Source organism: Cydia fagiglandana, chromosome 2, assembly GCF_963556715.1.
Source record: "Cydia fagiglandana chromosome 2, ilCydFagi1.1, whole genome shotgun sequence".
Taxonomy (NCBI): Eukaryota; Metazoa; Arthropoda; class Insecta; order Lepidoptera; family Tortricidae; genus Cydia; species Cydia fagiglandana.
The window spans coordinates 24,532,933-24,551,664 of record NC_085933.1 but is presented as its reverse complement, the minus strand read 5'-3'; the positions used below and the strand labels follow the sequence as shown (position 1 = coordinate 24,551,664).

At 38.9% G+C, this 18,732-nt stretch overlaps 1 protein-coding gene and 1 long non-coding RNA gene across 2 annotated transcripts in view; one reads left to right on the top strand and one right to left on the bottom strand.

Annotated features, from left to right (window-relative positions):
* Nucleotides 1-18,732, top strand: part of LOC134679280 (structural maintenance of chromosomes protein 4) — a 91,156-nt gene that overhangs the window by 51,016 nt on the left and 21,408 nt on the right. Inside the window, exons 3-6 of the mRNA XM_063538181.1 lie at nt 16,451-16,627; nt 17,396-17,500; nt 17,761-17,948; nt 18,589-18,729. Coding sequence (XP_063394251.1) covers nt 16,451-16,627; nt 17,396-17,500; nt 17,761-17,948; nt 18,589-18,729 — 611 coding nt within the window. The remainder of the gene's footprint in view (nt 1-16,450; nt 16,628-17,395; nt 17,501-17,760; nt 17,949-18,588; nt 18,730-18,732) is intronic.
* On the bottom strand, nt 2,288-3,972 carry LOC134679703 (uncharacterized). Its single transcript, XR_010100385.1, has 2 exons — nt 3,841-3,972; nt 2,288-2,460 (listed from the first exon to the last, which is right to left on the bottom strand). It is a non-coding gene; the product is annotated as an uncharacterized LOC134679703 (long non-coding RNA).

The window sequence follows — 18,732 nt, the reverse complement described above, 5'->3', positions numbered from 1 at the left end:
GGTCGCCTATGGCGGTGGATCCGTGATGTTCTGGGACGACGTTTCCTACGACGCGCGAACAGAGCTGGTTTTCGTGCCTGGCGGGGGCCGTGGCGCGACCCTCCTGGGTGTCAAGTTCGCTTTCTTAAGTCTTCTTCTTATTGTCCACTCACTGGCAGCCACTCCTCGTATCTCACGCAGACGCTGCTGGATGGCAACGCTTGTCAGGTGTCGATCTCGGAGAGATGTTGTGACAATGAAGCGGTCGTCCCTCTCTGATGTACACTTTTTGCGGCCGCTTCTTGGTCTTGAAGTAAAGGATCCAGTCCGTTGGAACCTCTGGTAAACTCTGCAAACTGTAGATTGACTTAAATTCAGCGTGGCAGCTACTGAACGTTGGCTACGCCCCTCTTGCAGGAGCTGAGCTGGACGACTTGGCGGACTTCAGCTTCAGTGGTTTCCATTTTTCACAGGTCTTCTTTACGGGAAAATATGCGGATATGTGTACCGGTCAACTTCTGATAAGTGACTGATAACAACCCCTCCCCTACCCCCCGTTTTATAGGGGTCAAGGGCAACTCGTGCGCGTGATAACACGAAACCACTCACAAATCGGGAAAATGCCGATAATTTGAAAAATACTGGGCCGTTTTCCATGTTTTTTAACTTTTCGTAAAGCTAAAACTTCAAGGGACATGATCCCATAAAAATAATTGATCAAAATTAATCGGTTTATAAAATTATTGGGTGCAGTTGAAAAAAATTTGTATTTCTGTGTTTACCTGTGACTTCGTAACGCCGAAACGGATGAACCGATTTTGATGTAGTTTCTTTTGTTTGATAGCTGGCTTCACTGCGGTGATTTTTTAGGTATATTTTATTAAAATCGGTCTAGCCGTTTTGAAGATATTCTGCATTTCGTCATACTAGTATGGTTATTTTGTTATTTTAAGGTTATACAAGTACTTATAGCTTGAATACCGTCCAACTTATAATAAAACACATAAGACCATTTTTGTTCTAAATTTAATGAGGATTAATTCTGTCCTTGACACTTTTTTGATATCTATTATAGTTTTCGTGAGAATGCCAAAAAACTACCAACGGGGACACATTTCAAGGTGGGGGGGGGGGTCGAGCGTCAGGTGGAGGGGGGGGGAGAGTGGTGAATTTTAAACAGTACACCTAGATGTATCACGTCACACAGGTTTGAAAACTATATTAATTTGTTTCATTTTCCCATACATTGATTACATAGAATGACTCAATTAATAAGGACTGGCCCAATACTGCACAAGAGAGAAAAAGATGGCATCAAGAGCTTGAGGAGGCATTTACTCGTACTCCTAACCAAATTAATTATATACTTATACTTAGTTATAAATACTAGTTTAAGTGTACAAAATTAAACTCTAAACTCAGACTACTACATTTTAGTAGTAGTAGTACTCGTAAACTCTTTATTATACAAAAAGACATATTAAAAATAACATACAATTAGCAAGAAGCTTTAACATAGGTACAATTAGCATTTTATAACTTGATATGTTAATTTAATTTTCGTTTATGGAATAAATGGGCTTTTTATAAGCATAGGATTAAGCCGTCCTTCATCCGAGGAGATAACTTGCTGTACTTATCTCAAAAATCACAAATTACAACATTTATACAGGGCGGTAAAAAGGTTCAGCGAAACATTATTAAATAAACTATTCCACGCTTGGTTTGTTTTTATTTAAAAATTATCTGTGTTCTTTATTATGTAATTTATTCCTGTATGTATGTCTAAATCTGCAGCTTTCCATACATTATGGAAACCTACCCGGATTAGGTAGGACAGTTTTTTAAATACGACTATTAGGGACGGATCAACGTACTTACATTGCGTCGAACGAACCAGTGTTGCATGTATTGCAAATAAAATGTATTGCAAAGGAAATGTGAGAATGAAAGGAATAAATATAAAGATTTTTTTTTTACTTTTTAATCGCATTAAAATCGTTTGGTAGCTTGGTAGTAAAGGTAACACATACTATATAGGAATATTAGTTAACATCTTTCCTTATCGTAGTTTACCTAAATTTGGACAAAACATTTCTGACAATTGCTTCTGGTACGCAAGGGCATCTTATTATTAATTAATCTTATCTGTAGTACTTTAGTGTAGTTAAAAGTTGTTAATAGTATTATTTGTAATTTTATTTATAATTTTGCCTTCTTACTACCAAACCCCTTGCGTTAAGTTAGTGCTTTGCCAATTTCAACCACGCAAGGATGACGGCTTACACGGCCCGTAATAGAGTACTGACCAACCTGTAACACCAGGGTTCACGCACTCGAACTCGCAAATACTGTGATAAGTCTTATGGTCGAAGCCGGCGCAAAATTCCTTTTGTGGTTGACATCCGCATAGTTTAGATGTTCGAAGGTGATGCCCTACTGGCGGAATCTCGCCGGCCGCCGCCATCCCCAAAAAGGCCACTGGAACAAAAATATCAGTGTGAAAATGACTTCTTGCAAAGTACAGCGTGATTCGGAGCGGCAATGTAGCGAGCATGATGGGCTTTGCGTCTAAAAATTGAGGGGAAAGCTTTTAGAATAAGCTAAGATTTTTTCTTCCGGTTATTTTTAAATGTTTGGATTTTGTGAAGCGCTGGTGACCTAGCGGTAAGAGCGTGTGACTTTCAATCCGGAGGTCGCAGGTTCAAACCCTGGCTCGTACCAATGAGCTTTTCGGAACTTATGTACGAAATAGAAAAATATCAGTTGATATTTACCAGTTGCTTTTCCAGAGGATACCGGGCTAATCCCAATAAGGCCTAGTAAGGGTTGGAAGGTCAGATGGCAGTCACTTCCGTAAAAACTAGTGCCTACGTCAATTCTTGGGTTTAGTTGTCAAGCGGACCCTAGGCTCCAATGAGCCGTGGCAAAATACCGGGATAACGCGAGGAAGAAGAGTTTGGATTTTGTGTATTAGACGTGTGAAAATGGCATAGAATGTTTCGGTACACTCGCAAAATTTCAATTAGTACGGCTATCACCAGTTTTGACATTGACAAAATACGCTCGCGTCTACGTAAAATATACACTCTATACATCTCGCTTGCACTAATATGCGAGTACGAGCGAGATGCATAGAATGTAAGTTACTTAGACGCGAGCATATCTGTCAATGTCAAAACTGGTGGTAGAGTCTGGCTACTAAAAAATTACCACAATTTTTGGCGGGAAATTCGAAAAATCTTGGGCTGGTCACACTTTGTGTAGTAGGAATTATAGTTTTGATACTAGACAATATTTTTAATATTCTGTGCACAAGTAAGGTACCTAAGGAAATAAGTTAAACCTGAACCTCACTCAGTATAGAAATTATTAATATTATTTAAAATAAACCCCTTATAAACCTCAAACAATTTGAATGAATGACATAAATTGACAACTGACTTTTGGCTTTTTTTTTAATCATAGACAATTGGTGATACAACAACGAAATATCTGTCAACAAATTTTGGCTAGCTACTCTAGTAGTGGTTCAGGTAATAGGTACTATCCCCATAGTCTAATACACAGGTGTTTCAAAACCTTCTTTGTAAAGTTAGAACTTGCTTTGGTATGTACATGTACAACCTATATGAATGATTTTAATTTTTTAAGCAATCAACAATAAGAAATGCAGACAATTATAGCAACTGTTTATACGACAACGGTTTCACTCGCTTGAAAAATTATGTCTCACGAGAAAGTTCAATGAAAGGAATAAACTTCAAACTTTCGTTAAGTGAAGAATTTCGACAAAAATACTGTGTAATCCATAAAATCAGACGGAAGCATAAAAAAATGTTACTTTATTTAAAAACTTACCAAACACTCCTAACAGCAGCACTATGGTTTTCATGATCAGCTCTAGAACTCTCAAGAGTGGCTCACAAAAAATATTCTGCCTTTTTATAGCAATGCGCGTGACCAGTATAATTCACATACAAGGACATTTATGCAGATTAAAAAAATAACATAAAATTATTAATACAATTTATTGTTTTAATAATTGCCTACAATAATATGTTCAGGTTTCGTTAAATCGATTCGATTTAACACAACTCTTGTCCCTAACTACTTATCGTACATAGGAACCGTAGCAGCAGGAAACGGGGGGATGTCGCTGATAATTTCTATAAAATAAGTGACAGTGGAACGTTTTCTTAGCAACAGTAATGTAACTACAGCAATGCAATTTATTAAGGAAAATCAAAGTGATATAAAGCTGGTCAAGCAAATATTGTCAGGAGAAAAAGGCGCGAAATTCAAATTTTATTTGGACGATAACTCTTCGCGCCTACATTTTTTAAATGTGCCGCCTTTTTCTAGTGACTAGATTTGCTTGGCCCGCAAAAAAACACATTCTAGAAATAAGTTACGGCAAATAGGTAACAATTATGAATCTAATCCGATCATTTATATTCTTCTGCTTTCATAAGTAATAGTTACTGATTTTTTCAATTAAAAGACATGTCAAGATCGCTTACCTTCTTTCAAGTTCTTTCTAATGCTAAAAAAAACGAACTATAAAGGCCGTTCAGATCTGGGGCTCATACCAGAGTCATACCATTGCATGATTGCTTTGGACAGCGGAGAGCGGTAGATCTGGAGTCTGGATGCACCTTTAAGGTTCAGAGAGCGGAGTTTTTGAAAAAACGTAGCAATTTTTTAGATCACGATACGATTTCCAAAAATGTAATTACTAATTAGCAATCGCGAGGCATCTCTCTACGGATGTTATCGATTGAAATCCTGATTTTTTGACTTTCGCTCGATAAAAACAGTTACGAATTTAGGTCTAAATAGGACTAAAAACAGAATATAATATTTAAGAGGGGCTCCCATACAACCAACGTGATTTTATTAACGTTTTTTACGTCGGAAGCCTTCGTGCGCGAGTCCGACTCGTACTTGGCCGGTTTTTTAAATTTTAACTTAATAAAATGAAAATTAATAAGATAATACCTGCGATCGCGGGAACGCAGATCTATTTCGCTCCGTGATAGTGAGAGAATCCGAAATATCGAGGCCATAAGGACCGGTGTCCTCGGGCATCAGGCGTGTTTGGGAATGCCGAAGCATCCCTCAGGCGTTCTCAGGCTTGCCAAGGTGTCTTACACATGCTGGGGCGGGCGTTATAAGTTTTTCTGGGCACCTCTGTAAATTGGCATGCTTGAGGACGCCTCCGCAATATGCCGAAGTACCCCCTTGCCGTGCGATGCCCATAGTCGGCGCCGGACCTTAATGGAAGGTCGTTAAGACAATAGTAAAAATGAAAAACATTCGGAATACTTTAAGATTTTCTTGATGTCTTTTGAAGTGCATTCTTAAAAACTAAATAGTTTATCCAGTTTTTTTGTGATAGGGGTGTTTAGGTAGGTTTGCTAATTTAACGCACCTACAGTTCGTCGAACGTACCGGCAAAATACTTAAAAATATCTGAACATTTTGGACAGAGGCGTGTTCTGATATATATGAGTACTTTGACTGCATAGTTAATTATATCTAATAGCGACATTGGCTAGGTACTTAAAGTGTGCAACTGCATCTGCAGAACTGGCAACCTAAACCTTCTTCTTTAAGTGCCTTCTCCATCCCGGAGGTTGGCGACCTAAACCTAACCTAAATAAATACAGACATTTTGACTAAGTATCAGTATTTTTGTTTGACTGATTGTTTTAGGTAGATTTTACTTATAAAACAACATGTAGGGAGGGAGCGTGTTCCGTACGAATGGACATAGGCTACTTTATTTTCCATAGAAGTCCACCCCCCGAGTTAAAGATCGAATCCAATGTATCAAATATGAGAACTACAAGAACCCAATAATCAAAGGCATACCAAATGAATTAATTTGTGATTCCTCCATTTATTGAGAATCCCATCAATTTGATAACAATCGAACCAACCACGGAATACATTGTTACTAATATAGTGTTACTAATATAAGCAACTTTTCAAAATTGGAGCTATTTGGAAAATTCTTTGTAGTTTTAATCGAGAAATCAGGGAAGATCTCTTTAGGGTCATAGGGTCATTCATCGATAAAAAGTGGCCTTCCATAGGGAGACAATGGAGAGTGACAGAGAAGTCTATATCCATTGTTAATTTTATTGAAATACAGGTAAATGGTGTCAATAAAAGAAAATAAATAAGTATATTAACTTTTTAATTGTATTAAACTCTTTTAGTAGCTACTTAGTAACGGTAACACAAATAGTATGTAGGAACAGTAAAAAACATTTTGCCTATAGACAAAACTTTTTTCACCACATATTTGCGACTCCAATCGTGCGAAAAGATTAAGGAGTTTTCTTTTTTTTTAACTTCCAAATGAGCATAAGTAATATTAAGACATCTTGTTGTAAGAATTTTATTTAAAATTTTGCCTTTCTGCTACCAAAAGAAGCTGTTGGATTGCAGCCACGCTATTTGGACTGTTGGAAGGTTCGTCAGTGGCCACCTTTAGTTCTTTCCCATTTTCAACCCCTTTAGCGTGACTTGCACGGCCCGTAGTTGAGAACTGTCCAGCCCGTTAATCCAGGTCCGTGTACGCATTCAAACTCGCACATGCTGTGATAAGTCTTATGGTCGTAGCTGGAGCAAAATTCCTTTGTTGGTGGACATCCGCATAGTTTAGATTGTAGAAGGTGCCCTGGGGGAGGACTGATCGGTGGCGCCAGTCCTAGCATGTGCCCTGAGGGATAAAGAGAGAGAGGATCAGGAGGAGGATAGACTAAGGCCACCGCCAGTCCTAGAAGGGTCACTGGAACAAGAATATCAGTGTGAATATGTATTGTATTGTAGCACAGGCCATGTTTTCCGTTTTCCGCAACTCGACGACTATTCGAGAAGGCATTTTTAAATTTGCCGCCTTCTTCTACTAAAACCGCTTTGTTAGTAGAAAAGTCGGTCTGAGTATATTATAAGAATTATTTAGTTAAGAAAAATTCACAATAATCATTTAAAAAGAAACGAAAAAGTCAAACGAAGAGGCATAGCTAAAGCTATGGTCAATAATGTAATGTGTTTTTTGTAAGTGAAAATGAATTTGCTTGAACAATGTTTGCCATATTTCACGCCTGAAACACAGGGAATCCTAGTTCAGGCACATGTATATAAACTATCACTATTTTTAAGTTTTGTTTTATATGAATGTAACCATGAAATACGTGTTTTTTGAATAAATTATGTTTATGTTTATACATCAAATTGCTTAGTCATACTCTGTGAAATGTTAATATCCAGATACAAAAATGGGTACTCCGTTTGTATGGAGAAGCAATCGTCCCCTTTTCTCTTATAAACTTACCCAACATTCCTAACAGCACCACTACAATCTTCATGATCAGCTCGACTACTATCAAAGTGGCACACAAAAAATGTTCTGCCGTCTTATAACTTATGACAATACACGTGATCCATGTCATGTCAAATTTACCTATAGGTAGGGATATTTATGCAGATTAGATAACACAAAGTTATTAAGCACAATTTATTGTTTTAATAATTGCCTGTAATATGTTCAGGTTTTGTTTAATCGATTCGATTTAACACAACGCGACTCTGATCCTATTTACTGTTAATACAGTAAAATTATACATTTTGCGTTTGCGTCAAATCCGGTAGTTCTGATTTTTTGCAGACTTGTTTATGATGTTGGCCCAATGAATAATCCAAGTTTGTGACCTCGAGCGCCGAATATTTATTTTCCATAAAACAATATATGAATGCCTATTTTGAAAAAAATATTTTTGTTATGGAAAATAAATATTTTGTAGAACGTGGCGGTGATGAATTCCATATAAATTACCTACCTAACCCTTATATTATTCCTAAGAACTGATGTAAAATTATAAAATTTTGAAAGGCTTTATCTCGGAAAATATTAGATGTACAGAGACAATTCTAGTGTCTTATTGTAGCAAATTTAGTCTACTTTAAAAACGCCCTATTAGGAAGTTACCACCAAAAACTAGTACTTTAGGGTTATAATCGCCCAAATCTAAAAAAACTTGCGGTTTATTCGATTTTTGACAAAGTTGCGTTCGGCGCTCGAAGTCACAAACTGGATTATTCATTGGGCCAACATCATAAACAAGTCTGCAAAAAATCAGAACTACCGGATTTGACGCAAAAGAGCCAGGTTACAAAATTCGACCAAGTTACTGGATTATGTAGGTAGCTGCAGAAAACGAGAGATGTGGCTGATAAGTGATAATTTCGTCGATAAAATAAGTGACGAAATGGAACGTCTTAATAGCCACAGTAATGTGGATACGACAGCAATCCAATTTATAAAGGAAACGACGGTGATACCTCGTGTTTTGCGTTGCAATTAATTCATGCATTCGCAATCAGAATGTAACTTTAACACGTTCGCGGACGCGGATTGCATAGCATCCGTTTTTGCACTACTCCTGCGGGCGCAGCACGGTTCCATTTTTATCTACTATTACTATGCGCGTCCCTTTCGCACTCACATACTTGTTAGAACGTGACAGGCATGGTAACAAGGGATAAAAACGCGACCGTGTTACGCCGCCAGGTGACGCGCATGCTATAGCATCCGTTATTCGTTTTAAATTTCTGCATTGAAATACTTATCAATCCGCTTTACCACAGTATAATATTATTCACCAACTTTTCCTCTACCAGTCACCAGATTCAAAGTTTGCATACTGTCATTTTACATAGTTTTATCGAAGTTAAAAATTATCCTGTGACGTCTCCAATTGGGCCCCCCTTTCTGTGACGCACATGCTATATAGCATTCGTGTGTCCAAATGGTGTGACTGAGCGTCCGCGAACGTGTTAAGGCGCGTCCAGATACAACAATACACAATACAATACAATACAACAACAACAACAACAACAATACAATACGCCGCGTACAATAGGTCGCTCGCGCTGGGGCTCATACCACTGAACGCTCGCTCTGGACAGCTGGGTAGATCTGGACGCGGTTCTCTTATTTATCGCCGAAAATGGTATGGCCGATTATAACTTCCCAACTCACGTTTGGCGGAATTTCATTTCGCCGAATTTTCATTTCCCAACTTATCAAATGGTTTTTTTTTATTTGCCAACCGCACAGTTACCAACTAAACGTTTGGTCTGTGTTTTATAATGCCTATTTTCAAAATGCCAACTTTCATGTCGTAGAATGTTTTAGTTGGCATAATATACACTTAGTTGTTTATTGTCTACCATTTGTTTCATTTGGTCAGACTGTGCCAAAGGGGGGCCTTTTGTAGGAATAACTTTACTCTAAAATCAAAAATGGCCGAGATATTTGACACGAAAGTTGGGATATTTGACCCGAAAGTTGCTGTGATGTAATTACGTTTTTTAGGTTGTTGAAAAAAAAAATAACCTCGAAGACTAAGGCGGGAGCAAAGCTCCCGCCTTAGTCTTCTAACCTAACCATATCCAAGTCGGTTCTGCCCAGGAAGGTCTTGCTCGCTCGCTTCGCTCGCTCGCTGCCACTGGCTTCAAATATTAAAATATACATTATAAAAAGTCGAACAACTCGGCCATTTTTGATTTTTTGGTATGTATCTTTTTCCTATTTGTAACTTGCCTAATGTATGAAAAGCGAACTGTAGCTTCAACGAAACGTTACTCGTCCAAGAGTTGTTCGACCAAGTGAAAGATTTGAGAAATGATAAGTCTCCCAAATGTTTAGAGGCGTTATAATAATCTGCTTTATAATAATTCTACCAATTGAAACGTTGTCACACAAAAATTTGCTAATCGTTAGTTGTCAAAGTGAAACGTCGGCGAAATGTTGGTTGGCAAATGAAATTCCGCCAAAAATAGTTCTGCGAAAAGGCAGAACACCCTGGACGCACATAAGGCCTAAGGCCCGGCGGCCTCAAGCATGCCGAGGTGGGCTTGGGAAAGCCGAGGCACCTCTATGGCTTCTCAGGCTTACCAAGGTGTCTAAGACATGCCGGAGCTTTCTTAGCATTTCTGGATTTTTCTTAGTATGTCTAACGCTACGTCTTACGTAGGCGAACAACGCGCGAACGCGGCGCGGCGAAATCAATCCTTTGATGCCCATAGAAGTGTCCTACGTAAGCGATCTCGTTGCGAACGCGGTGCGGCGCGATTTGCACGCGAATGTCAGGCGGCGCGGCGGCGGCCGCTTTCGCCGCGCCGCGCCGCGCCGCGTTCGCGCGTTGTTCGCCTACGTAAGACGTAGCGTAAGATCGCCTGTAGGTAGAATGCCTCGCTCGACATTCCCAAGCACACCTCGGTATGGCTGAGGACTTCTCGGCAATATGCCAAAGGATCCCTTGCCGTGCCATCAGTCGGCGCCGGATCTTGATAGAAGGTCGTTAAGACAGAAATAAAAATGTTAAACATTCGGTATACTCGGGAGTATTCCGTATTAAGATTTTCGTAAAACATGAATAAAAAAGTTTATCTAGTTTTTATGTCGTACAAACTTTATTTACTTTTCGTAGAAAATTTTATAATAGTCCTTGCGCGATAACATTTGACTGCCTGCATGTGTTCCTCATGTGGCTCAAAAACGAAATCGTTATTTAAAAAATGGCGGTGTTTAAATTAAACTTTCTAAGTAATGGCTAGGAGGCCGAAGACCAACCAGAGTGGGGTGCTGAACGCCGAGAACCGTCCTATGAGACCATACTTATTAAGTCGTTTGGGCTGGTAGCCTTACTATAAGCGAGATGTGAAGCCGAAAGAAACTTCCCTAAAAAGAAGCAAAGAAGCCAAACCACATGGTGATCCTAGTGGACGAAATCTATCAATATAACCGGAACTAATATGACAGTTTCCCATTACTGTATCCTAAATGGCTCCATGCACAATCTATTAATAAATTAAAAACATAGTCAACATGGTTACGTGAGTTTGAAGAACGATTTGCCTTTATATTTTATGGGCATGTGTAATGTTGTACATTGAAATAAATTGTGTGTAATTCAGATTAGTTACGCAAATTGTTATAAAAGACGGATAATATTTTTGCGCGTCGTTTGTGTATCAGTATTTCATCTAATAGCCATGAAGTGTATACTAGCCCTTCTATTGAGTAAGCAAACAGTTGTTTTCCATATAATTACGGTTTTTTACGCATTGCTTTAAGCTACAATGGCAGGGTTTTAAACATCACAATTTATCACAAACGTAATATTTTAATTCTACGAGTATCTCCGTTTCCTCTGCAAAATTTGAATTTTATATTCGTGTTGTGGCCTGGATATACTGTTAATGTTTATGATCCGTACTACTCATAACATAAGACTTATTTTCCAGTGGCTCTGCTAGGGCTAGTGGGGGCGACTCCTGTGCTGCCCCACCACTTCGACCCCCTTTGCGGCTGCATACCGGACCACACGTTCTGCGCCAACGACTTCAGGACCTACACCAGCGTCTGCGAGTACAAATGCAAAAATCCCAACTTCCATGACTGGTATATAATGTACGATGGGCCGTGCAGGCTGACACCACGTGGCTAACCACCAGGAATTCCTGAGGACATAGAAAAAATGATACATTAAATGATTACTGATTGGGCAAAAGTGTTGTTTATTTTTTACTCTTTTGATAATTTGGACATATCAAGTTTTCTATAGTAGTATATGACCCGTTTAAAATTGCATTATAATCGCATAAAATTGCATAATATAAACTTAACAGATTCTAGTATATTTTATTTTATTCTGTAAGGTGTAAGGTTATAAACATACCAAAAAATATTTAGGAGTACTCCGGTCCAGAGTTTCCATATGTGTATTTGGGTTTATGAAAGCTAAAATGCTAAGTGTTCTTGTTAATAAATGTCTACACGAAACTTCTTAATTGCGTCAGTACATGAGCTTAGCGAACAACTGATGCACCGAACTTTTGTGAAGACTGTAAAATACACTTGCTGGAAAAAGATCTTATTTCACGCAGGTGTACTGAAGGGTAAAGGCATATATTGTTTCCGCGGGAGTTATGGCTTGTGAAAAAACGCACGCTTTGGAGCATAGCCTAAAAAAGGGAGAGACAATGTGTAACCATTAACCACGTTTATTCACGTTGCAAAACAGAAGATTGCTACTGTGCTCCATGTACAAAAAGCCTGTGATTTGTGCAATAAATATGTTCCACCCAGTGGCGGATTTGCAGTCTTTGCCGCCCTAGGCCCCAGGCCCTGTAGCCGCCCCTTTCAAGGCACCCATTATTGACTACATTTTGAGTTATTTCTTGTTACCATCAGCGAATTTTTTGTCACAATTTGCCGCCCCTAAATATCTTGCCGCCCTAGGCCCGGGCCTACTGTGCCTTAGGGAAAATCCGCCAATGGTTCCACCGTGCACTGTGTTAAACCGCTGATAGCTTTAAGACGATGCCCAGAATTTTGAGAACTTGTTGAACTTTGGACTTACTAATACCGATAATAATTGGTTGATCCATGCTTACGCTATGGAATGTCTAGCTAGAATCCTAAATGGCGTAACAATTACGGAGCGTGACTGTACATATTGAGGGTGATGTTACTGATGTTTAGTCGGAACTAATGTGACAGGATTCAATTACACCGTCACAATTTCGACCATGTTGCTTCGTGTACCTAATCCATTAAATTAGCAATCTATTAAAAAAAGCTTTTTCGATTTGTTGCGACAATGTATTGAATAGTAATTGCTTGTAAGATTTGTAGGTAATTTATTTTGACAACACCCGTTAGTATAAAAATCAGATTACACTATTTAGCCAGTACTTGAGTTTAACATGAAGACTGTAGTAGCACTTCTTCTGAGTAAGTACAATATTACTAGAGAACATTTTGTAATCTTTTAAATCTCTTTAATTAATCCGTCCGTTCTCTTTTAAGAGGTAAATTTAATCGGGCTTTATTTGTCCGTCTTTCCAAGACCTTGGCAGCTAATCGCCACCACGTGGCCTTCAGTAGTTAATTTTTTAAGATTAAAAAGCATTTTGTTACTAAACAAAACGTTTTTCATGTAGGTCTATCTATAGCTATACCATAGATTTAAATAAATACAGCTTTTATCTGTATCTTTATGTATTTAAATAAAAGTAAACAAAATCTACCCTCAAATGGCTTCTTAAGCCAGTTGAGGGCATGAGGGTAAATGAAAACATTACATCATGATCAAAATAATGTAGGTTAAAATCAGGTCGTTCAGTCTCAGATCCAGGCGGTTTTGTATTTGGTTGGTTAACCAACAAATGCTATAACTACCCGAAAATGTACAAATTGTTTGTTTACTTTTATTCAAATACCTAAAGATACAGAGTATAGGTATACACCTTTATAAAAAAATGTTTCCTTTTTCACAGATCACTTATTTACTCCGTTCACTTATCGACCCGAAATAGTTCTTGGCCCCCCATACGAGTTGGTACCGACGTGCCCTGTCTTTTGCTTTTAGCTTTTAGTATTTTTAGCTATATCAACATTGGAATTCCTTTTTTCCATATAATCATTCCTTTCCAGTGGCCCTGCTAAGCGTAGTGGCGGCGGAGCCTGAGCCTGAGCCCGAGCCTGAGCCAGTTGATGCTGAGTACCCCAACGGTTTCTGCGGCTGCATGCCTGACTACACGTTCTGTGCCAACGACATGAAGACCTACACCAGCATATGCCAGTACGAATGCTATCATCCCAACTTCCACGACTGGTACATTCTGAACGACGGGCCGTGTCACGCTATTAATGGTTAATGCCAAGCCAACGCTGTTTGGTAGTGTGTACATGGAAATTACATATTTGTGCATATTACCTTTGTTTTTGTTTTCATTGATGAAAAATAATGCCTTGTCCGTCGCGCGATTTCTAGAATTTACAATCTGGGTAAAGCTTGTAATATTCTATCGTCGTAAATATACCATGTGTACCGTAACATATTATGATATGTTCGTATAATATCTACCAAGATTGCAATAGAAACTAACAATGTTTTATTTTCTAAGTACTCAAACCCACCGAACTAAATAGAATGGTAAAGTCTACTATCCCCATAGTCGATGTGGTAGTAACAACATTGTGCCAAGTATGACAATAGTTACTTACCACGATGTGCAACGAGGGGGTAAGTAAAATTTTGCTAACGAGGTCTATAGATCCACAACAGCCGCAGGCTGGAGTGAATTATACACCAGAGTTTGCAATGTTTTTTACCCCCGGAGTTAAACAATGGTTTTCATCACACTTGCAAAGAAAAAACTAAATTTTAAGCGATTTTTTTTAATATGGTGACATTTCTGGCATTCGTCCGCCATATTGTCATTTTTTGACTGGTAAGGCATAGAAGGCACGGACCCGTCCGGCATTCAGCCACAATTGAAAATTGAAATAATATAATTTAATGGAATTTAATATTTTTAAACATTAACAAAACAGTTAAAGTATAAGTAAACTTTAGTATTTCAAAAGTAAAACTCATTTGATACCTTTACTTTTAACAAGTATTTTACTTAGAACCTACTTGGTTCATATGAGTTAGTGACATAATTAAAAAAAAATCTATAACTCTCGTGGAAGTAAAGGTCTGTGCACACCGGCTGCGTGTGGGTGACGAGGCCGTACGTGTGCGGCGTTGTAGTATACAGATCCTTATGAGAGACGGCACATCGCTTGCGTGACGTGTGCGTGTGTGGCTCCAACATTTTAGCGCACGCGCACGTGCACGTCACGCACACCAAAGCCTGTGTGCACAGGCCTTACAATGGACTTTAGCTCCCGATGCACATGCGTGAAATAGCACGCTTCGCTTACTGAGCAATTACTAACACAATTATTACTGTGTCGCAAAATCCCTTTTTAGCTTGAATTAGCATTTTAATTTGTTTGCTTTAGAATATTATTTTGTTACAGTAATTAAATTATATGCCTGTTAGGAATTTTGTCACAGTAAATTCAGACCCGACTCTCCGAATTATCTCCGGGTTGCGTCGTGTAATCAATTAAATTAACAATCGAACAATACCTTATTAGGAGTCAGAGCGACAATTTATCGTAAGTACAATATACCTCATTCATTTTTATTTTCCTCATGTTATAAGTGCAATTATTTCTTGTTAGAGTCGTATGTAATTTAGATTATCAATCACCAGTTGCTATAAAATTTGATGAGATGCTATTGCCTTGCGCAGTACTTGAGCTTAACATGAACACTATATTAGCACTTCTTTTGAGTAAGTATAATATTCTTAGATAATATTTCTCTCTTTTTAACGGTAAAACACGGGTTTTAGTTTTTATTTGAATCCGTCCGTCCTTGTAACGTAAATCCAGTCGGTCTTCAGTTGTCCGTCTTTTCAAGACCTTGGCAACTGATGACCACCACGTGGCCTTCAGTGGTCTTTAAATTATTATAGATCAAAGGGTTTTGTTACTAAAGAGACCGTTGTTTAAGGTCTACTATTATACCATAGATTTAAACAAATAATATGCTTTAATTAGGATTAGACCTCCATGAAAAAATTTGACAAATCTATTTCCGTAGACTGTAAAGTAGATCTTAATAGTTTCCGCTACAAGTTTCTACCGCCCCCATCTTGTGGTGTTGACAAAATGTCTCTTGTATTTTTTTAAAGGGGTTTAGGTATTTCATCATTTTCTCCTTTATGATATATAATCATTCTTTCCAGTGGCCCTGTTTGTAGTGGTGGCCGAGCCTGAGCCGGTTGTCAATGACCCTGACTACCCCATCCTATGCAGCTGCATACCCACCCACACTTTCTGCGCCAACGACATGAAAACCTACACCAGTGTGTGCGACTACGGGTGCAAGAATCCCAATGTGGAGGACTGGTACATTCTGTATGACGGGCCGTGCATTGGTCAGCGTCAATAATTGAACGTTACGTGTATCTGTTAGATCTACCAAGATTCCAATAAAAATGAAAAACTTGAGATTAGTTTTATTTTGTTTATTTGGATACCAAACTCGCCCAACTAAACTGCTAAATCATAACCTTCCCGTATCGGGCATTAACAGTGTCCCAAGTAGAGTGCAAGTGTTTTGGAGAATTTTCCCCATTGACTGGAAAATAATCGCAAGCAAGAAGATTTCTCATACAAAACTAAGAGTGTTCTCGAGATCTACACATGTTTCGTGTCCATATTGAGTCGGATACCAAAATAATGGTATGTCTCGTATATTGGTGTCTGAATTTAAACTGTGACGAAATTTAATTCCTGTAATAAAATGATATGCTAAAGTAAGCAAATCATTTACGAAATGTAAGTAATTACCATCTGAAGTAAGAATCACAAACACGTACAGTGTTCTGTGGAGAAATTATAAAATTCTTTACAGCGAGCTACAAAAGTGTATGATGGAATATACGGTGTCTTAACCGCGTTAAGGGTTAAACTGGCAAACTGGTATAACTGTAACACAACTTTTTTTGGCAATCATTAAAATTTGTTCCTATTTGTCTACAGGAAGGCGAGGATTTCACCGTGGTCCCGAACAGCGAGATAGTGGTTTCTCGCACGGCGTTCTCCAACAACTCGTCGTACTACACGCTGAACGGCAGGAAGGTGCAGTTCAAGGAGGTGGGCAAGATGCTCAACTCGCACGGCATCGACCTCGACCACAACCGGTTCCTTATTCTACAGGTAATATATATGACGGCCATGTTGGACCAACAGCGAGATAGTGGTGTCTCGCACGGCCTTCTCCAACCACTCGTCGTACTACACGCTGAACGGCAGAAAGGTGCAGTTCAAGGAGGTGGGCAAGATGCTCAACTCGCACGGCATCGACCTCGACCACAACCGGTACCTTATTCTACAGGTAATATATATTATAGCCATGTTGGACCCACAGCGAGATAGTGGTGTCTCGCACGGCGTTCTCCAACAACTCGTCATACTACACGCTCAACGGCAGGAAGATGCAGTTCAAGGAGGTGAGCAAGATGCTCAACTCGCACGGCATCGATCTCGACCACAACCGGTTCGTTATTCTACAGGTAATGCTCTGATATTATGGCCATGTTTTTCTCGCATCATAAGCCGCAATACGATTACTGCTGGTGCTGGACATTAGGCTCTTCTCAATGACTGGTTGATCTGGTTGTGCGCTGCCATCATTCTACGGCATCTCGACCAGATCGTCGGTCCACCATGTTAGTGCCAAGGGGCATTCCTCTGCTGCGACCTCCGTTGCCCTAATTCGACGGTTCCCTGCGATCTTGATTTAATCCTCCTATTTGTTCTCTTGCCGAGTCCGTATATTTTATGTAAAACAGGAGCGAACGTAGCTTTGCAGAAGAGTTATAATGATTCATATGATCCTGAATATTCTTTTGACATAAGAGTAGGTATGCAATTTTTGCTGCTAGCTGAATGTAATTTAAATTTTGTATTTATCTTTCTTTGTAGGGAGAGGTGGAACAAATCGCGATGATGAAACCTAAAGCTCAAACTGAGCATGAATCAGGGATGTTGGAATATTTGGAGGATATCATCGGGACTTCTAGATATAAGGTAAGTTGTTTTATTTGAATAAATTAAATATGATATAATAGATAATAATATGATTTCATCTTGAATATTGTTTGTCACATACTTGGCATGTTTATATAAATGCTCTTTTGGCACCTTTACATCAAGTATCCGATGCAAATCTTATCTAAATATGGGACCTGAGGTTATCGTAATTTGTATGGATCAGATCTTATCTTGTTTTGATTCTTATCCAGTCGTTTCATTTGAAGTTAAGATCTACAGCCACATCTTATCTTTAGGTGCCGCTAGAACAGCTACTCGTAAAAGTGGAAGAGTTCAGCGAGCTTCGTAAAGAGAAACTGAACCGTGTACGGCTGGTCGAAGCAGAGAAGGCCCAGTTGGAGGCGCCGATGAGGGAGGCCGTGGAACAGATGAACCTCACCAACGTCGTTGTGAGGACTCGGAACACACTGCTGCAGAAATACATGTGAGCTGTACTTCATTTATCCACTAATTATCAAGCAAATGCTCGTAAAAATTGAGTTCAGTGAGCAACCGAGTACAGGTTCAGGTCAAAAAAATCTTAGCTCTAGGTGACATGACACACATTTATATCAAAGGAATCAGTAATCAGTAATAATTTATTGCTTTCATAGGTACGTTAGGTGTCACATTTGGATATTGGACAGCTATGAAACCCTGTCAGGGCACTGCAAAATACAATTGTTCATTTAACTAACTAATAATACTTAGTAATTAACATATTCTTAATAATCAAATCGAGTACCAAATTGAGTCTTCGGGTACTATATTTAAGCCCTAACTGAAACTCATTAATGTTTTCGTGACAACACGCACTGCTGTAAAAATAAATGATGTGTGAGTCGTAGGAGAGAGGCATTAAAACAGCCTAATCTTTTCAAATTCCTCTTGGAATTCCTGGAATATTTTGCTCCAGAACCACTTTAGATTGACCATAGCACTGTGACACGAAAGAAACGGAGTAGGTCTCGTGATTCATCAGGACACTATCATAATTATGCTCTTTGTAATTGTTAAATTGCTTTGTAAATGTAAATGTATACATTTGACTTGATAAAATATTGTAATTTACTGTTTGTGTACAGTCACGAGACGAATAAGCTCATCGAGGGAAAGACGCAGTTGCTGAACGAGTTATTGGCAGCGTTGGCAGAGATAGAGGGAAAAGTGAACACAGCTCAGGAAAATCTCAATGAAAAAACCGCGGTACTCAGCAATGGGACTAAGTA